Raw genomic sequence first — 19,432 nt, forward strand, 5'->3', positions numbered from 1 at the left:
CAGCATACTCTCTGCAAAGAAATTAAATTTCCATTTCCTATCGTTGGTTCTCCCATTGCCACTTCTTCAATCGAGAACTGCAGATGCCCGGCCCTTCGTGCAATCCCAAAACACTTTCCCACACACTCACTTTTTATGATCCACTTCATATTTGTATCGTTGCCGGAGTTCCCACTGCCCCATCATCGCAGTCACACTCGCACAGACCCTATCCCTGCCCCTGTCCCTCAATCCATTTCCCATAAACTAGCCCCCCCGGCTAGAAGGACCAGAGACCAGGGCCCAGTGGCGGCTGCACTTGGCAACAGAGCGACAGAGCCAAAGCCAAAGCCAAAGCTAGAGACCATCGGGAACGAGAACTATCTGCCATAAATAAATGCAAAGGAAGATACAGATACAAATATAAATGTGTATACATATATATCGTAGTTATATAAATTTGCGCCCTACCCAAGGCGAGTCGATGGCCAAAAGCCGGGCCAAGGTAGAAATTAAGCGTCCCACCGCGAGTTTACACATCATCATCATTATTGTTGCCGGTTGCCGTCTCAGCCAGCCAGGCCAGCCAGCCAGCCAGCCAGCCAGCCTCTGAGCCTCCACAGAGGTCGGTCTCTGTTGCAGTTGCAGTCGTGCATCCTCTCTCTCTCTCTCCCTTTTGGCTCTGGCAACGTGTGCGAATGTGTTGCACAATAAATAAAAATATTTATACATGAAACCTTAAATAAAGCATGAGCGACAAAGATGCGAACCAAGTCATCGTCGTGGTCGATGCTGCCTGCCTGCCTGTGCCTTCTGCCCTCTGCATGCTGCCTGCTGTTGTCGGCTCCCATCGGCCAAGTGGCAAAAATAATGTCGTGGCATCTGCATCTGTGCAACAGCGAACAGCCCAAGAGCCAGCCAGCCAGCCAGCAGCTTTTGCCTACACGAATCTTCAAAAATTGTTGTTGCAACGCCAAGAGAGATGCCTTCAACGCCCATACAACAGATACACTTTATGTAGGAGAAAAGGGAATTTCGAGAGTATTAAAGATCTATTAACAACCTCCAAAAGTACTTTCCTAATATATTAAATATTTAAAATATTTTAAAAATGATTTCCTGTAAATCTTTTATCCATTTAAAGGGCATTCCTTGGTTTGCAGTGCCCCAAGTTTAGTTTCCCTTTCTGCATTTTTTATTTTGGTTCTTGGCGGTTTCTTTTTTCCCCACATTTGCCAAGAAAGAGACGGCCAGAGACAGAAAAAGAGAGAGAGAGATATGGATGGAGGCTGTGCCTCGTCATCGTTGTCAGGCGTCGCAGCCCAGCATCAAGATCAAAGCAAAGGCCCACTAACAACATGGGGCAAGAAGAGCAGCGCTGAAGCTATTGCTGTCGCTGTTGCTGGGGCAAAGCCAAAGCCTGAGCCCCTCAGAAGCCGCTGCCGTGACTGCCTCCGTTGTGGTTTGCTGCTGCCGCTGCTGCTGCTGAAGCCGAGGCTCCTCCTGAAGTTGAAGCTCCGAGAGGCTGCTGCTGCTGCTGATGCTGCTGCCTGCTGCATAGTCAAAGTAAAATAAGAAATAAATCAGTAAATTGGATTGCTTTTTGCCCCGGCTCACCGTTCGCCGTTCGTTCGTTCGTTCGATTTCGCAATGCCAACTTGCAGCAGCAGCAGCAACAGAAACTTGCAACTGCAGTTGAGAGAGCTTCCTTCGATTCCTGTTGTGCGAATGTGAATGTGTCTCTGTGTGTCTGTGTGTATTGTGGAATTTCTATGCTTATCATTTGCCCGATCTCACCTGTTCGATTCATTATTTTCTATAAATAAACGACAGGCTCTCCACAATTTACATTGCTCTCCATCTGGCGAGGAGAGTTCCCAGCCACAGTTCCAGATATTCTGTAATTAAGTTGAGCTTTGGGCATGGGCTTTGGGTTTGGGTTTTGCTTTCAGTTTGGGTTTGGTTTTAATAACTCTGATCCGTGGAATGGTTGCTTGGCATTGGCTGGAGTAAAAGGTCAGTCAGCATCGATCTCTTGCGGGCAATCCATGAAATTCAATATGTGTGTGCCACCTGGATGGAGGGGGGGATTCTTTGGCTTCTGGTGGGGGCTGGGGCTGGGGCTGTGGCTGTGGCTGCTGCGGTGGCCAATTTCGCGAATTCGTGCAACGCTTAGTTATGCCTGCCTGCGCGTCTGCGCATGAAGCACCAGAGTCCACAGTCCACGTATCTGTGTATCTGCCAGTTGTCTGTTCTCTGTAGCTGTATCTGTGTCTCTCTCTGTGTGTGCGTGTGTGTGTGTGTGTGAAGAGCTTGGGCGGCGGCTTCTTTTGGCCTGGAATTTGTGTGCTTCGTTTTCTTTCATTTTTCGGTACCTAAAACATTTTTGCTCTGGCCTTTTTTAAATACGAGTTTCTGCAGTTCTTTTGCGGCATCGCTGCTGCCACTGCCACTGCCACAGGCACCGTCCCAACCCAGCCCCTGTTCTTCCTGCCATGCATGCCACACAAATATGGGCCTATGATAACATTGTCTTCGCTTTCGGGGGTCTGGCGGGTGTCTTCGGGCTCGAGGAGTTGGCAGAACGCGTGAAAGTTGTTATGGCACAAAAGGCTCCACCAAAGCCGTTTATCTTCGGCAACTCTTCACTTTCCTCTTTCTGTGTGTGTGTATTGGATGTGCTTGTGTGTGTTTTTGCGAGTGCCTCGAGTAGTAGCTCAAAACATTATCCATAAGACAAGATTCCCTCCCTGGGTTTTTTGGTTATTTTATTTATGCGGAATTCTTTTGCCATTGTCGTGTGTCTTCGAGGAGTTGTCCTTATCGCCGCGATCCCATCGTCTTTGACTTTGACCGGAGCTGCAGCCAGGCAGGAGTCTGTTTTATCCAATAGAAAATTTGTATATTTTATGGGCAACTGTCCGTCCAGAAACCTCTGAGTGCCCAGTCTTTTGCTGCTTAAAGATAATAACTTAAATAAATATTTGTTTGATCTAAATGGAATTGTTAATAAGCATAATAAGCAAAACAATTGTAGATTCAAGAGTTCATATTTATGTAATTAACTCTAACAACAATACCTTGGCAATGATCTACAAATTTCCTGATGAAATTCCAAAAAAAAAAACGAATGGAATGAAAAATGGAACTAACGCAGCGGACAAGTTTAATCCGGAAATGTTGTAAAAATGCTTTATATATTCTCACCAACAATTTGAAGACAAACCAATATGGAATCTGTACAAACTCCCACGGCAATTCCACGCTTCTATTATTTAGCAATTCATTTAAAAATAACTCAATTTTGCTTAAAAATAAATTAGATTAATTTTCGCTTAAGAAAACTATGCAAAATCTATGGGAATTTGTTCTATGCTGTCAATGTTGGCTGTCGAAAAAAGATACGAATACCAGGGAGAGCGGGCAACTTTCAGGGCAGGCCACAACTTTGTTGGAGCTGGTGGGGAAACTTTTGCGAGAGATCCCTTTGCCAGCCAGAGACATCAGCCATAAATTCTAGAAAATTACTTGAGACTACACAACGCTGCTGCTGCTGCTGCTGCTCTCTCACTCTCTCACTGTTGCCCTGGAAAAAAAGAGACAGGAAACAAGTTTAATAGTTGGCCATGGCTTAGAGCTTAACAAGATTTTTGCGTACTACGCGGAGGATGAGGCTGAGGACTGAGGACTGACGAAGGGGTCAGAGCAGGGGCAGGAGTGCTGAGTGCTGAAAGCTGATGGCAGAGTGAAGTTTGTCATAAAAAGATTGGCATGCGTGGCTGGAAAATGTGAAAAGTTTTCCCGGGGTGGCCCAAACGACTGGCTAACGACTGTTGCCTGATTACGCATACGCCCCGTTTGCCACAGGAATGTTTTGGCCAAAGAGCAAGCAAAAGAAACGAAACCAAAGGAAAGAGAGGAACCAAGCAGAACCTTATGTAAAGCGCATTTGTGTGTGCCTGGCGTGGGAAACACCAGAGAAGAAATTCGCGACAAAAATCGACCCTCTCGGCTGAGAACGAACTAAATGCGATGCCAGAGCCAGAGCCGAAACAAAGGAGAACGAACGAAGGCCCAAAAGGCGGACGCTGCCGAGTCTGGTGGATGGTGGATGGTGGCATGAATCACCACAGCCCAAAGCCAGAAACCAGCAGAGGCGGATGAGGATGAGGAAGGTAAACTGGTTCTGTTGGAATGCAGATAACTTCTTTGCCAGTCGGAGTCGGAGTCGCTGTCGCAGGCCCAGTTCTACTCAGACTAAGCTTCAAGTGCGGCAATTTCATGCCGTTCGCTTCAGAGAGCTCTCTGCATATTAAATATTTAAGGCAAACAGCGAGAGAGAGATAACCAAACTGCAAAACCGAACCCAATTCGAACTGTGCAACATGCATTCTCCACTTCTCACTAATTTACAGACACAAACACACATGCACGGACACTCTGGAAGAGAGACAGACAGAGGGCAACCACAAATTTTAATTAACCGAAACAATGGTGCGGCATTGCAACACATCAAAGGGCAACAACATAATCAAAACGCAAATGCCATAAGAGGGTGGACGACTGACTGACTGACTGACTGCATCCAGAGGCCTTATCCTGACCGCAAATGCTCATCCCGCGAGTGACTAAATAACCACGAAATTACAGTTGAACGGGAGGAGGTCATGGCCTGCAATTCCAGGACCTCATTTGCGTGGAAATGAATCACCAAATTACCGAAAATTGATTGGATGTACATGGAATATGGAATGGACGCCAAAGTGGGTGATACTGGTTCGCCTTTGTCCTGGCAATGATTCAACAAACCTTCAACCTTGATGTTCCTTTGATAGCCAACCAAACAAATCCCGTTTAAGCCACACTGAAACATTTATTACGCAGCCATTTCAATCGATAGCTGGCACTCTCTGCACACTGTTGACGCAAGGCTTTGGGGCAAGGTCACCTCTGCCAGAGCAACATAGCGACATAGAGATGGAAAGATAGAGAGGGAAAGCGCGTCCGCAAATGGTGACCAAATGGCAGTTGCTGCTGCTGCTGCAACAACCTTGGGCAGCTGCCACTGGCGCCAGTAACTGCAGTTGCGTCATTCCCGCCCCGAGGACTCCCAATGCAGGCCAAGCCAGGCCAGGCCATGACGTCGGTGTTGTCATGATGCAACCTCCCCTGATGCATCAACAGAGAGCATCGCCGGCAGTGCAACTGCAACGATGACATTCCCAGCGGGTAGTGAGAAATAGACAAAGTGATAAATGATTCAGGGACAAGTGGGAGAGAGAGGGAGCAAAAACTTAGATGGATACTTAATTTATGGCCTGGCCAGATCATTCTCGTCGCGAATTGTGTTTAATTGCCTCACGTTATGCATAGCATTGCCATTGATAGGTACAACAATTGGATGCGACACATGATGGGAGTGGGTTTGAATTAAACATGAAAGATTCAAGCACGTGGTACCCTCTTTTTGTGGTACAAAAAAGCTTAAATAATTAAAGAAACTAAGTTGTAAAATTACTACGATGAGCAAACAATATTTGCTCAATATTTATGTAGAATTATTGCCACAACAGGCAATATTTTTAATCGAAAAAGCATTACAAAAAACGCTGTTATTTATTTTTAATTACTTTTTCCTCGCCAAAAGTTTGTTTACTTTCACAGTAATAAAATGTCTGTTCAAATATTGGCCTGCAACCAGTATACCCCATAATCGAAGCCCGTAGATGATGGGAAGAGGTGCAGTCATAAAACGAGGCGCCACCGGCAAATGCCATGGCGACAACCAGTCGATTGATGAACTGCAGCAAAACTGGGATTGGGGAATGGGGTATGGGGTAAGGGAGAATAATGGCAGTGGAAATGGGAATGGGCTTGGCCATTTGCATTGATTACTCCCGTGCAAACGAGTATTTTTGAGAGCTTCTGATTGACCGTTTGTGCAAAAAAACACACACACACACACACACACATGACTGATGACAGATCTGATCAAAAATTGGGTGAAAATTGTATATTTGTTTGCGTTTTTAATGCAATTTACTCTCATTGCATTGCAATTTTTCACAGCAAATTGCAATTAGTGGCAATTTAAGTGGATTTCCTACTGGCGCAGCATAAAATTAAATATGAGCCCGGAGCCCGGACGGAGGAGGCAACTGGACTGGACCAGACGCAGACCGGATTGAATGGAGTGGAGCCCGTTGGAGTGCCTGTTGACTGGGTAACTGAGTGACCCACTGGGCACATGCATAGACGAAAACTTTCTGCCAGTGCCAGCCAATTGCCATTGCCGGTCCGTCTCCTCTCGAGTGCGTCTGAGTGAGTCGGAGTCCGAGACCGAGTCCCAGCTATTTGCTTAATGAAAGTATCGTGAGGCGGAGGCAGGCACTCCCTTCGGACTGGGAGCAGCGAAAGTAGCCCGCTCTCACAGGCCACTTAATGGCTCTATTTGCTGACAGAGTGACCCATGCCAAACCACGCCACGCCACACCACACCACACAGCGCTCCACCCACTTGTCAACTGGCTTCCCTACCATGACAGTTGTGCAATAGAGCAAAAGGAACATGTACGAATCATACGGCGGAATATCTGGACCATCAGATACCCCTTTTTATGTTAGAGCTAACGATGGTAAGAAGAATTATGTGTAATTGCGTTACCGAGGCTGAGGAAGAGCCTTTAATGATGGGAAGGAGCTACAAGTAAAGGATTTATTTATTTTATCATTATCTCATGACCTTAAATCCCTATACACCCTTGTGCCTCACACGTCTACCCTGCATAAAAAAGACTGCAACTGGAAAAATTATTGCACTGACCAGAGTGGACACTGCCCACACATTCGGCTGCGACTGCGACAGCGGCTGTGGCTGCTGCGTCTGCGTCTGCGGTCTATTGCCACATGATTTATCAAACTGAAATCCACACACGAACAGAATTGATATAGGGGGCGGTGGAGGGGCGCGGCAGTCGACCCACGTGGCTGCCACAGATTTGGCTATATGTGGGCATCAGCCCCAGCACCAATCGCAGTCAACCCAATTGATAAGGCGGTGTGTATACATCGGATAAGTGCTCGTTTCGATAGCAGCCGTCACAATGTTTGACTTTTATGAAATAATTTACTTACAATTTGCACATGTCAATCAATGGGTACATTTGCCATACCATTTGCAGCGACTCCCATTGTGGCAGTCAGGCAGAAGCAGCGGCAATTAGCGACCACTTTTGCCACCCATGAACGGGACATCACATCTCACTCCCCACTGCTGCTGCTCTCTGTCTCATCCCACAGTTGTTCCGCATTCTTCCAACTGTTATTAATGTGCATCTGTCGTTGAGCTTTGACTGGAACAAACTGCTGGAGCTACTCGTTGGAGCCAACTCCTGTGAATAAATGGCAAATGGAAGTCATTTGCATGGCGACTACCAATCAACTCTCATTAAAACTGGCATTGCAAATCTGTAAAAAGAGAACGAGAATGATGAGAATCTATGCACATAAGGGTAATACAAGTTTAAGTAGATATTGAGCATAAATTTAACCAAAGACTGACCTGTAAATGTGGGACCTTTGACCAGAGATGTCGTCGCAAGGCACTGAAAATAGAAAAAACATAAATAAAAAATATATAAAAACATTTTTAATGCATTAAACTTAGCTTTTCATTCTCCTTTAAAGCTATGCAAGTTAATTTTTAAACTAATCACATCGCCTCGATTTGTATTTATTTTCTGCAGAATACAAAATGTAAAGTAAATTCCTAATGGGAAATGTAATGAATTGCATCTCTCGCATCTCCCACGGATCACTGTTCATACATTCATACACCGCTTACACCAACGAAAAATAAACTCACATGAATATGCATTCGTAACTTCTGAGAATCGGCACACGCAAAAACGAAACCAATAAAATTTGCATTAAAAAACGAATTGAAATCATTAAAAACTAATGGACTTGAATAATTAAACACTCACCTGCATTCAGTTGTAGTTGTTAATCAGAGTACACTTTTGGCACAGAGCAGAGTTTATTAAATCCCTATTCACACACACACACACACGAGTTTCGTGGCAGCACTGACGCGTCGCCGCGGCTTTTGGGGCAGCTGTGGCACGAAATTAAATGCAGTGCAGACAGAAAAACTGTATTAAGCGGTGTCCATTAAACACATGCATTAGGTTGGCATTTAAAAATACAATTGCACTCTTTCTAATAGTTCTAAATATCAACTTTAAGCTTGATATTTATGACAAGGTGGAAGCTGGGAAAGGTTTACATTCCAGTACCGCCCACATCGATCTGGCAACCTTAACAATCGCTAATTCAATTTTAGGCTTTTCATACAACAAAATAATAAAAGAGCTTAGTTTGCATATTTAATTGAATTTAATTAAGTGTTTTATTTAATTATCTTTCTTAGCTACCAATTTACGTTGACAAACTTCCCAGCAAAAATATCGATAGCAACCAGTTATCGAACAGACCAAAGCAATAAGCTTAAGAAATTCAAGCCTGTAACTCCACTTGGTCCAATTGGATACTCTTAAATTCTAACTTGACCACAATTGGAATTGCCAATTCACAATGGAAATGTAAGCAAATGCAACCCTGCTTGGCAAGTTTATTTTCCTGACGTTTCCATCCCCACTTTTCAAGCGCTTTTCAATTTGTTGTGAAGTTTCCTTAAAATCAAAGCACTTAGAAATTGTTTTCCTTTAAAGTTTAAACTGCAAAACTAATTAAAATGAGTAATAATTCATCTGCTGCAGCTTCGGAGATTGAATGCGACTTTGATGGCGTGCTGATGCGCCCGTTTGACCCATGCGACCACGACCTGGATGCTAACTTTCGTCTAACACGTTTTGCCGATCTGAGCGAGCGCACCAAGAAGATGCCTAAAGACGTGCTCTCGAAGCTGATGTCGATTGAACTAAAGGTTAAAGGCCAGAAGGAAACAAAGCCAGAGCCTGAGCCGGAGCCGCAGCAGCCAAAGAACGCACTGGACATCAGCGCACGGGGCTCGGTTTTTACGAAGCCAACGACACTGTTTGGCGACCTGCAACTGGTGCAAGGCACCGACTTTGGCTACCCGATCATCGACGATCCCTACTTGATGGGCAAGATAGCGTGCGCCAATGTGCTGGGGGATGTATACGCCAAGGGCGTTGTGGCATGCGACAATATGCTGATGCTGCTGGCCGTGAGCACACACATGACGGAGAAGGAACGCGACACCATACTGCCGATAATGATGCGTGGCTTCAAGGACTGCGCCATGAAGGCAGGTGTCAATGTTACTGGCGGCCAGAGCGTGGTCAATCGCTGGTGCATCGTTGGCGGCGTGGCTACGTCCGTCTGCAAGGAGATCGAGATCATTCAGCCGAACAAGGCTGTACCGGGCGATGTCCTGCTGTTGACCAAGCCTCTGGGCACACACGTGGCCCTGAATCTGCACAAGTGGATGACGGCTGATGGCGACAAATGGAAGTTCCTGAAGCACTCTTTCAGCGAGGAGGAAGTCGGTAAGGCCCACAGCATGGCTGTGAAATCAATGTGTCGCCTCAATCGCATCACCGCCCAACTGATGCATAAATATGGAGCACATGGGGCCATCGCCATAGCTGAACACGGTCTACTGGGCCATGCCGAGACTCTGGCCGCTTGCCAGCAAAACGATGTGGCATTATCCATCTGCAATATGCCGGTGATCAACAGAATGGCATCGGTGGCTACCCAATGCGGTGACAGCTTCCAGCTGATGCGTGGGCGTTGCCCCGAGCATTCCGGAGGTTTGCTTATCTGCATGGACCGCGAGGCGTCCATCGAGTTCTGCAAGGAGATGATCACAATGGAAGGACCCAGTGCTCGCTCCTGGATCATTGGGATTGTTGCAAAAGGCGACAAGACTGTCAATTTCTCAAAGCAACGCGTTATCGATGTCAACATATAAAAGAATCAACTAACAATAACCATTTAACTTATTTAAATGTAATAAAAAATGGCACCAAAGACGGTTTATGTTTGGACTAAACAGTGGCCAGATTGAGCCCTATTTGAGGCCGCAGCTTAAAGCTGTTCAAATCCATTAAACCCAAATTGACAAACAACTTTAAAGCCGATTAATATGAGCGGTGCGCGGGGTGCGGTGCATAAACATTCACAGACACATTCGCTTATCTGTCGCACTTCTTTTTGTGTTTTATTTTCATTATGGAAATTTAACAGCAAATTAAACAACATTTCAATCAAGAGCCAAACGCTGGTTGTGTGTGCATTAAATATTTATGAGTGCCCAACCCCATTACACGTAAATTTATCAGGAAAAGCTGTGAGCTGGCAAGTGGGGTTGGGTTTTGGCTCTTAGGTCAGGTCATACAGGTCAAGGAAGGGCAGCAGGGGATGTGCGCATCATGCAGCCTGATGTGTGTGACAGGCGGCGGCGTTGACAGTTCTTTTGCCTGCTGCTGCTGCTGCTTGCTGCACATTCCATGTACACCGCTTGGCATGTGACGCATTTGCCACGGCGCTTCATTATGCAGGCATCCTCACAGCCCCAGTGTCTCTGGCTTTTCAACGAGCTTTCCTTTCTTCCTTGCGAACGCCTGCACATGCCATGGCCTCTTCCTGCCCTGCTGCAGTCTCGTGGCTCCCCTAACAATGCACCATTATATAATAATGGTTGCACATACATATTTACATATACGTTTACATATTTGTATGTACCGCATTGACCTCATCGCATGGCTGTGTCAAAATTGTTCGACAATCTCCCATGTACTTGAACTGTCAACCTGTGTGTGTGCGTGTGTGGGTGTTTGTGTGCGTGTGGGCTGGATCCTGTTTGTTATTTCTTTGTCGTCGCTTTGCAGTTGCTGTTTTTCCGCTCTTCACGTGTTTGCGGGTGGGCTTGGATTACATATCGAGCGGTTTTTGCAAATTCTGAGCATATTAATAATTGCATGTCACGTTCTCGATGGGATGGCAAAAGTTTGTTTGTGTTTTTTTGTGTGTTGCTGTTTAAACGGTGCTTGAGCTTTGAACTTGATGCACAATTTTTGCATATTTAAAATTTGTAAAGACTCAAAGTACTCAAAGATGTTGCAGATCGCCAGAACCATTTGAAATAACGCAATAGAACAAGTAAGCACATACCACTCGCTCCTGTTTATATATTTATAAGGTTAATTCCATATTGAAGGCAAAATAAACAGCAGAGCATCGGACCTCGTACTGCTTTTGGCAGTATAGCCAATTAGCCCGAAATTAATGGATAAACAAAATAATGCGCGACTCTCTCTCTCTCTCTCTCTCGCTCTCTGTTGGTCATCGGGAATTGTTTGGGCAACCTGCTCCGGTAAGTGCCTGAGCAGAGAAATAAATTAATTCCAGTCGCTGCCGGCACACCGCAGGTGGCAGCGGCAGCGGCAACGGCAGCCCCCTTGCTGTGGGCCTGGGCTGGCCTGAGAGTGGGTTATGTGTGTGTTTTGTGGGGTCTCATAGTAGGCCCGGCCAGGCGCCAGGCTGCAGTTTTGGCCACCAGCCCCAGACCAAAAACAAATGGAAATAGAACTTTAATTAAAAGCGGTGGAAGCCAGCAGTTGGGGGGGGGAGGTTCTAACAGTCTAATAGAGAAAATAGTTCCTCACATATAGTAATATGCAGAAATACTAATACACTGAGAGAAAGCAAGGGGCAGTGCACTTAAATGGAGCTCTTTTCTCTGGGTGTTTGCCCAATGATTTCTCTTAGTGTTTTGTACACGATATGATTGTCTGTGCAGGGTAAACAGCGGGTGCCTCTCTGCTATTTAAAGTCTATTTGCAGTTGGCCTCGTTGGCACAGAGCATCTCCTGCAGTTGATGCTGAGGATGGCGCTTTAAGCTGTTCAACATTCAGATGAGATGATATGTCAGACTTTTGACTGGCCTTAGCACGCTCCAAATGCCCTGCAGTCTCTGACTGTGTTGTCAACCCGCAAACACTTGTCAGGCATTAAAGCAGGGCTCCCGCTTCCTGGCTAGAGCTGGCAAATCACAACGAGGATGTAAAATTACTTGCACTGCAAGCGCGCGTCGCTTGGCAAACATAATGGGAATGGCAGGTGAAAGGATATTTTCTGCTGCCAGTCGGCACAGCACTTTTACTTTAAGATTATGTCTCTGGCACTCAGCGCACTGGGTTTTGGGTCACATCTGGATCTGGATCTGGGGGCGGCGTCCCTGCAATTTAATTAGTATAATAGTAAGACTTCCTCGGTAGCCCAGACCGAGTATCAGCAACAGACTGTGCTTGGATTCTATTAGGGAGAAGATAATTAATTATAATTATCTGTCCTAAGTGCAGCCCCATTATACTCAACGCCCGACTGGATGATAATGATGACGATGATGCTGCGGATGATGACGTTGATGAGCAGCAGAGGCCCTAGAACGACAACAAACTCGTACTCTACTCTCTGTGAGAGATGAATGATGGAAAGAGGCTGGGCCCAGTTGGCTGTGGCATATGGGGCATGGGCAAACATGAATATGGAATCATGAATACATAGAGCCATGAATATGCAGCCTGGCCTACTCCTCTAAAGAGCTTCATTTAGCTGCACTTTCCTTTAAGTAAAATTTGCTAAAATCTTCACAAAAATTTTTTTTTTTAATTTTTGATAATCTTTTGGATTTACCAAAGTGCTGCCATAATTTAGTTGTTCTTTTTATTCTTTTTAAATATATATTTTCCGCAGCAACATAAATCTAAACGTAAACGTTTAGGGAAGAGCCGACGCCCACATGAAGATTATCTCTTTGTCTCTGATAGCCACAAAAGTGTATACATTGTAGATATATTTGTGAATGTGCCGCGGCTAGGCCTAAAATAAAATTTACCTCACTTTTAGCTCAATTTTTGCGGTTTTTTCTTGGCTGTTTTTTAAGTATATTTTTTGTTTTGCTTTAAAGCAATCACGAAAATTCCCATGGAGGACCACAGCACATCGTGTCCATCAAAATCAAACTATGCAAGTCACCTCATCGTGTGGCATGCCTCCTGTGCCTCCGATGCTATCCAATCAATTGCACATTGTGCACGTATAGGAGCCGCACCGTGCGTGTTTGGGTTGCCGTTTGGGTCGGTGGCGGGGGGTAACTGTGGTTTGGGGTTCGGTTTAGGGGCGTGTGAAATCGAAACCATTGAAATTGAAAACTGCAAACTGAAAGCTGAAAACACTGAATGAAAAGTTTTGCGGGTGGGCCACAGCCTTGGAATTGAATTGAATTTTTCGGTGGCATGCCGGGGCCAGAAACTTTTGCGACCCCCATGTGGCCCCAGTAACTGACCCACACACACACACACACACAGCATGAGGGCAGAATGTCTGCAAAAGATTTTCCCTGGCATGTAGCAACAAAAAATACAACAAAAATTTGTGAAAGTTTTCAGCTGAAAAAAAAAAAAAAGGAACTACCGAGCACACTTCATAATTGTAAGCCAAAGAGAGGAGAGCGAGTGAGAGAGAGCTCTCTGTGTGAAACTTTTCACTGTGTGGGGCCAGCAAAAGTTTCAAGGTGCAAGTGGCAACGTGGCGTATACGTCATAAATGCCATAACACGCACACCACAATGTGGCCTGAGCCTGGGCCGGGTCAGCGATGTGAATGGGATGTGAAGCATCTGCAAAGGGCACAGAAAAATCGATTCAACTTGCATGTGGTTCATTAGGCCATGTCCTAATTGAATGGGAATCACTTGTGGGAATCCTCATCCGATTTCTGTGCAATCTGTTGAGCACTCACAAAGAACTTGAAGCTCTGCTCTTGCTTCATAGCTTTATAATCATTCTATAACTTTAGAGCACAGATAATACGGCGCTTGCCCTTAATTTTGTTGGCATTTTATTGCATTATAAAGTTGAATGATAGGCAAACCTCTACGGCAGCAATCGTCCGTTGAGAGCCAACGAAGTGACAGCAAAGGAGCATCTGGCCTGCGTTTGAGTGGTGCACAGCCTTGTCGTACTGTCAAAGTAGGTGGAGCCCGCGCAGGTGTAGATTGCGCCATACCAAATACCCCCAAACGTATAGCAGGAAACGTACCTAGAGAATACATTGCATAACTAAGATCCAGAATAAAGATTGAGAGATTATACTTACTGCCTGCAGGTGGTTGTGGCATCACTGCCATAGGGAAAGCGTCCGGGCTGCTGCAGGCTGCGGCAGATCAGTGTGGGATCTGTTATGGACGTGCTTGAGCCGCCGGTGCCCGATGAATTGGTGCCACAGCTTGCCGGATAGGTGGTGGAACTGCCACAGATTTCGGGATTCTCCACGTTGCACACCAAACTCGTGCCGCAGTTGCCCACAATCGATGTACTCGGCGTGTCCTGGCCCAGGCACAAGGCGAACTGCGAGGCGCTGATGCACGCAAAGCTCTTGTCCGCGCTGCACTTGTTGCAACTCACACATGCCCCGTATGCCTCGTTTGGGCTGCAAAAGGTGCCGTTTGCGGTGCAGAAGTAATTGGTGGGACAACTCGTCACGGCTCCCAGCGGCACATGAGCTTCCGAGCAGATCTGATACTCTGTGGCCGATACACAGGCCACATTGGCAGCCGACGAACAGACATTGCACAGGGCCTGGCAGTCCAGAACTGCGATGGCCAGCAGGATCAGCAGGCGCAGCATCTTCAAGTGGAACTGAGACTCAGATTTGCACTGCAGCTGAATTTATTCATTTGGTTTTATCTCAGCAAAAGTTGCACTTGGCTTAGGCCTCATAAAGATAAAACAAACGTGAAAAGATCTGGCAGTAAGCGAAGGGTTTGCTGACAGGGAATTTCCGTTGGGTTTTATGGAGTCTCTCTACAAATAAGTTGAATAAAATACACGAACTACAGATGCAAACTGCTGAGACTCAAAGTTTCGACTCCCTCGCTGCATCTGGGTGGCAACTTTGTGGTGCAATACTTTGTCGAGCTGTCGTAATAGGTAAGACCCGGACAATCGTTGAGAGTTCCTTTCCACTCTGTGCCATTCACGACGCAAGAGATGTATCTGGAAAATAGTACTCCAATAATATTTGTAGCAGTTCCCAAAAACGATTACTCACTGCCTGCAGGTGGTATCGGGATCAATGCCATAGGGAAATTTTCCCGTCTTCTGGATGGTGGTGCAGTAGGCAGTGGCAGTCAGTCCAATGGGGTCCACACCACCAGGACTCGTATCGCTGCCGGCGGGACAAGTAGGCTGTCCGGAGGTACTGCCATTGGCACAGATGTACGGACTGTTCAAGTCGCAGACATGCTCCGAGCCACAGCTGCCGACGAGCATCGATGGTGAGTCCGTGCCCAGGCACAGGGCATATGTGCGATCGGAGAGGCACGCAAAGTATTTATTTTCACTGCACGAACCACAATTGCAGGCCCTAAGACCCACGCTCTTGCTACAAATGATGCTGTTGGCGGTGCAATAGTATCCCGTGGGACAGGGGTACACCGGCTGTATGGGCACATTGTCATCCGAGCAGAACTGGAACGTTGTGTTCGAGGCACAGGCCACGCTGCTGGCCGTCGCACAGACATTGCAGTCCGCCCGGCAGCCCAGGATGTAGATCGAACCCAAAGCCACGCCGGCAGCCAGCAAGAACAGCAAACGCAGCATCTTCAAGTGCAACTGACTTTGCCAGTAAAATGTATGCCGAGATATATGCATTCTTATCTCCTATCTTATCCGACAAAACTAGAACACAATAATTGCAAAGGGATCACAGCGGAATTATCTATGCATCAGCAATTTCTATGGGTAGATCTAGCACAGGTATTCTTTCCTGCATATATTTCAGAGTAATGCAATTAAAATCACGTGTTTCTGCTAGTCATTTAGACATTTTAATAGACATCACACACAAATGGAAGGTATCGTTCCGCATGCGGAGGTAATGCTACTGAAATAGGGCTTAGCAGTAGGACATTGCCAGACATTTCCCAACCAAACAGAACCCCGATAGAAGCAAATGACATAGCTGGAAGGCAGACAGAAGTATTACTACATATTTGTGAGGTGCAAACAAGAAATCTCACCTGCGGCAGGTGGCATCATTGGGATTGGTGTAGCGTCCAGTGGATGCTTTGGCTTGACACATATCAATGATGGCTGGATCCACTGTGGTTGGGGTACTCGTAGTACTGGTGGTGGGTGCTGTTGTGCTGCTGGAGGTCGCAGTAGAGCTGCTGGAGCTCTCTGTGCTGCTGGTTGTGGACTCTGTCGTGCTCTCCGTGGTACTGCTGGAGGTCTCTGCGCTGCAGGCAGCGAGTTCCGGCCTACTCTGACAGAATTTGATCTCTTGCGTGCAATAATAACCATCGGGACATTTCGCTGTGGACCCAATGACCGATACTCCATCACAAAATGTGAAATTAGTTGCGGTTAAACAAATCGTGCCGGTATCGGGATTGCAGACATTGCAGGCGGCTTGACAGCCGAGAATGCCCAATGCCAGACAGAGCAGAATCCGCAGCATCTTCAAAGGTGACTGAGGCAATCTAAGAACTGCAACGAGCTTTAAGTAGCAGCTCCAAGATAACACTGTTGTCCGGCATTAGCGGAAAACAAACAGAGAGAGAGAGAGGTCCGTTTGGGCCATGAGAAATTCGCAGCTGCCACAAAGTATGCAACGGGTTTGATGCCACAAAATGCTGCACAACTTATCTAAATTGTGGCTTGAATCAAGGTCCGTCCACGGTGCGAGGCCAGGACAGATTATCTGCTATCTCAGAGTTCCAAAACAACTGCCAAAAATCTCTATTTAAACTGTCTGAACGATGGCCTCAAGCATCAGTCGCAAAAACATTTCCATTTGGCGGCACGAGTACCATCCAAAATGACATTTCTGCTGCTTCTGCTGCTCGGCTGCAGCCTGCTCGCCTCGGCCAGGGGCACGTGCAACGTGTGCAATGCTGTCAACAGCCTGACCTGCTACTCCCAGAACCAGACACAGGCGTGCGATGCGAATAGTTTGCCCACTGGTGCACCCTACAGCTGCCCCAGCGGCTATGTGTGTGTGAGTGGGGACAGTGGGGTGATCTGTGTGCCGGAGGAGAGTGCAGCCAGCAGCCAGGCCGACTGTCAGCAGTGCAACAAGTGTGACACCAGCAACACCTTTGCCTGCACAGGCACCGGCAGCTTTGCCCTCTGTCTGGGCACGGACACGGCTCAGGATTCAGTCGGAACATGTGCCGACGGCTATGTGTGCAATGTCAATGCCACACAGATTTGTGGCCTGCCAACGGATGGGGTAAGTTCTTGGCAAATGAAAGGAGTTTGGCCAGCAGCTGCTGCCACACGTGCAACACGTGAATTTCCCAGACAATTTGCAGATAATATTCAACTGATAAGAGATAACTTTAACTGCCTTGAACTCCATTCAGATTATGCCCACATGTTCGTATGCTGATGACGCTGACTCCAGCAGCTCTTCGAGTGTTGCAACAACGACACCACCCACCAGTTCCCCGGCTGCTTACTGTGCCGCTGTTAAGTCCGCGGGTAGATACCCAGTCGGCAATGATGCCTACACGACCTGTCGCCAGTACATCTTGTGCAGCTTGGTCAGCGGCAGCTGGAAGGGTCAGACCTATACGTGTCCGGGCAGTCTGTACTTCAGCAGCACCGCCAGCCTGTGTGTCGCCGCCATGCCATCGACCTGCTCGACCAGCGTTAGCTCCACAACCTCAACGACAGCGGCCCCAACCACGAGCAATCCGGCGGCCTATTGTGCGGCCATGAAGTCGGAGGGTTACTACCCCGTGGGCACCGATCCCAGCACCACATGCAGGCAGTATATCAACTGCTTTCTGCTGAGTGGCACATGGCGGGGTCAGATGTACACGTGTCCGGGCAGTCTGTACTACAACAGTGCCAGCAGGATCTGTGCGAGTGGCCTGCCCGCCACATGTTCCGCCACAGTCTCCAGTCTGACGCTCAATGGAGTTGTTTTGGAGTAAGTACAGGTGCAACAGAGAATATTAGATAGTTTATTGGGGTCTGGTCTAAAGACAAGCTGCTGGCTTCATGTAGGAACATTTCTGCATCTCTGCTTGGAAGTAGGAGTCCGTCGGGCAATCGTATTCCGTGGCCGTGACAACGATATTGTTTTTAAAGTAGCAGCTGATGTAGCTACAAAAAGAAGATTAACAATTAAATATATGTAGAAAAATATCAGTTGGATCTGTCGTACCGCTTGCAACTGGGATCGGCGGGATCTGTGGCATAGAGACCCGTCTCCAAATGCTGGCGACACACATCCATAGGTGTCCCGGGTGTGGGTGTAGTGTCTGTGGTATTGCCGGGGATTTCCGTGGTGGGTGGTGGTGCTGTGGTGGTATCCACCAGCTGATCGTTGAGGTCACAGGTCAGCGTTTGATTTGCCACCGCACGCACACAAATACTATCGCTGCTGGCATCACAAACCGTGCCCGTGGGACAATAACCAAACTTCCCGGTGGGTCTGCTGGCACCGTAGCACATCTGAAAGATGCCGCGACTCTGGCAGGCGAACAGATAGTTGCGATGTGCGCTGCACTGACCACACTGTGAGGTGTCCCCGCAGCTGGGCGGCCGCTGGTTGCTCTTCTGGGTGCAGATCGCTGTCAGATTGCTGCATTGAAACCCATCCAGGCAGTGGTAGAGCTGATCCGTGTGAGGCATTCCATCTGCATGACCAAAGGATATATGAAACTGGATTATCTGGAGTACCTGTAAATGACACTCACCGCCGAAGCACAGATAGAAGGAAGTGGAATTGATGCAGGCCACTTTATTGCTCTGACACACATTGCACTCGGATATGGTTTGACCCACCAGAAAGGCCACAAAAAGCTGCAAAATATTTGTAGTTATTTTCCTGTCTTTTCGTTGAGATAAAACCGTAAACCTACCGCTACCAGAATTGGTATGAAATTGTTACACTTTTGGGACATTTTCAATGTAGAGAAAGATTCTTGCTTGTATTCACTGTCAAGGCTCTGCGACGACTAAAGCCAAGTTAGTTGATAACTTCGATATAAACCCAGAGAGCAGCCAGCAGCCAGTCAATGTTTACCCAGTCTTAACTTTTCTCCCGTTGTCCGCGCTAATTGTTTTATTTGGCTTTGCTTTCCACATGATTGCTGCCTCATGCTATTCCCAGATTAGCAGCATAGGAATATATCTACGAATATTGCGTGGGCGCCGATTCCGAGACCATTGACCACTGGAGTCGAGAAAGTCTGTGTTGGGACGGCATGTTTCAGAGAGGGAATACTCTTTAGATACTCTTTGGACAGTACTCGTATTTATTTAATGAGATTTACCATCTCTAAGCTTGATTAATCAACAGGAATTTCTAGTGTTTCCACAAACCAAGAACTCTATGGATATTATTGAAGAAAGAAAGTAAGATCAGCCGTGAAGCTGCTAC

At 46.9% G+C, this 19,432-nt stretch overlaps 6 protein-coding genes across 6 annotated transcripts; 2 read left to right on the forward strand and 4 right to left on the reverse strand.

The window, feature by feature from the left end:
• The first annotated feature begins 8,719 nt into the window (after positions 1–8,719).
• Positions 8,720–9,963, forward strand: LOC117893691 (inactive selenide, water dikinase-like protein). The gene has a single exon (XM_034800381.1). It carries the CDS (start codon positions 8,735–8,737, stop codon positions 9,938–9,940), a length of 1,206 nt encoding a protein of 401 aa, XP_034656272.1. The 5' UTR covers positions 8,720–8,734; the 3' UTR covers positions 9,941–9,963.
• A 3,858-nt stretch (positions 9,964–13,821) lies between these two features.
• On the reverse strand, positions 13,822–14,689 carry LOC117894730. Its single transcript, XM_034801924.1, has 2 exons — positions 14,132–14,689; positions 13,822–14,074 (listed from the first exon to the last, which is right to left on the reverse strand). Exons 1-2 carry the CDS (start codon positions 14,659–14,661, stop codon positions 13,909–13,911), a joined length of 696 nt encoding a protein of 231 aa, XP_034657815.1. The 5' UTR covers positions 14,662–14,689; the 3' UTR covers positions 13,822–13,908.
• A 94-nt stretch (positions 14,690–14,783) lies between these two features.
• On the reverse strand, positions 14,784–15,664 carry LOC117894729. Its single transcript, XM_034801923.1, has 2 exons — positions 15,086–15,664; positions 14,784–15,030 (listed from the first exon to the last, which is right to left on the reverse strand). Exons 1-2 carry the CDS (start codon positions 15,634–15,636, stop codon positions 14,868–14,870), a joined length of 714 nt encoding a protein of 237 aa, XP_034657814.1. The 5' UTR covers positions 15,637–15,664; the 3' UTR covers positions 14,784–14,867.
• A 186-nt stretch (positions 15,665–15,850) lies between these two features.
• Positions 15,851–16,514, reverse strand: LOC117893820 (bypass of stop codon protein 1-like). The gene is made up of 2 exons (XM_034800571.1): positions 16,056–16,514; positions 15,851–15,997 (listed from the first exon to the last, which is right to left on the reverse strand). The coding sequence occupies exons 1-2, from the start codon at positions 16,493–16,495 to the stop codon at positions 15,874–15,876; spliced, it is 564 nt and encodes a 187-aa protein (XP_034656462.1). The 5' UTR covers positions 16,496–16,514; the 3' UTR covers positions 15,851–15,873.
• A 311-nt stretch (positions 16,515–16,825) lies between these two features.
• Positions 16,826–18,198, forward strand: LOC117893548 (spore coat protein SP96). Its single transcript, XM_034800199.1, has 2 exons — positions 16,826–17,269; positions 17,403–18,198. Exons 1-2 carry the CDS (start codon positions 16,856–16,858, stop codon positions 17,976–17,978), a joined length of 990 nt encoding a protein of 329 aa, XP_034656090.1. The 5' UTR covers positions 16,826–16,855; the 3' UTR covers positions 17,979–18,198.
• Positions 18,013–19,213, reverse strand: LOC117893550. Its single transcript, XM_034800200.1, has 5 exons — positions 19,076–19,213; positions 18,912–19,007; positions 18,747–18,852; positions 18,212–18,686; positions 18,013–18,150 (listed from the first exon to the last, which is right to left on the reverse strand). The coding sequence occupies exons 2-5, from the start codon at positions 18,951–18,953 to the stop codon at positions 18,024–18,026; spliced, it is 750 nt and encodes a 249-aa protein (XP_034656091.1). The 5' UTR covers positions 18,954–19,007; positions 19,076–19,213; the 3' UTR covers positions 18,013–18,023.
• Positions 19,214–19,432: the final 219 nt, after the last annotated feature.

Source organism: Drosophila subobscura, chromosome J (genome assembly GCF_008121235.1).
Source record: "Drosophila subobscura isolate 14011-0131.10 chromosome J, UCBerk_Dsub_1.0, whole genome shotgun sequence".
Taxonomy (NCBI): Eukaryota; Metazoa; Arthropoda; class Insecta; order Diptera; family Drosophilidae; genus Drosophila; species Drosophila subobscura.

Bases quoted from the DNA above. Each gene is read 5' to 3' on its own strand.
- LOC117893548 (XM_034800199.1), top strand. From the start codon at position 16,856: ATGACATTTCTGCTGCTTCTGCTGCTCGGCTGCAGCCTGCTCGCCTCG. The intron at 17,270-17,402 runs GTAAGTTCTTGG...AACTCCATTCAG, and splicing joins GTGGCCTGCCAACGGATGGG to ATTATGCCCACATGTTCGTA.
- LOC117894729 (XM_034801923.1), bottom strand. From the start codon at position 15,636: ATGCTGCGTTTGCTGTTCTTGCTGGCTGCCGGCGTGGCTTTGGGTTCG. The intron at 15,031-15,085 runs GTGAGTAATCGT...ACTATTTTCCAG, and splicing joins CCCGATACCACCTGCAGGCA to ATACATCTCTTGCGTCGTGA.
- LOC117893820 (XM_034800571.1), bottom strand. From the start codon at position 16,495: ATGCTGCGGATTCTGCTCTGTCTGGCATTGGGCATTCTCGGCTGTCAA. The intron at 15,998-16,055 runs GTGAGATTTCTT...TCTGCCTTCCAG, and splicing joins AATGATGCCACCTGCCGCAG to CTATGTCATTTGCTTCTATC.
- LOC117893691 (XM_034800381.1), top strand. From the start codon at position 8,735: ATGAGTAATAATTCATCTGCTGCAGCTTCGGAGATTGAATGCGACTTT.
- LOC117894730 (XM_034801924.1), bottom strand. From the start codon at position 14,661: ATGCTGCGCCTGCTGATCCTGCTGGCCATCGCAGTTCTGGACTGCCAG. The intron at 14,075-14,131 runs GTAAGTATAATC...TGTATTCTCTAG, and splicing joins GCCACAACCACCTGCAGGCA to GTACGTTTCCTGCTATACGT.
- LOC117893550 (XM_034800200.1), bottom strand. From the start codon at position 18,953: ATGTCCCAAAAGTGTAACAATTTCATACCAATTCTGGTAGCG. The intron at 18,853-18,911 runs GTAGGTTTACGG...AATATTTTGCAG, and splicing joins TCATACCAATTCTGGTAGCG to CTTTTTGTGGCCTTTCTGGT. The intron at 18,687-18,746 runs GTGAGTGTCATT...TTGGTCATGCAG, and splicing joins CTTCTATCTGTGCTTCGGCG to ATGGAATGCCTCACACGGAT.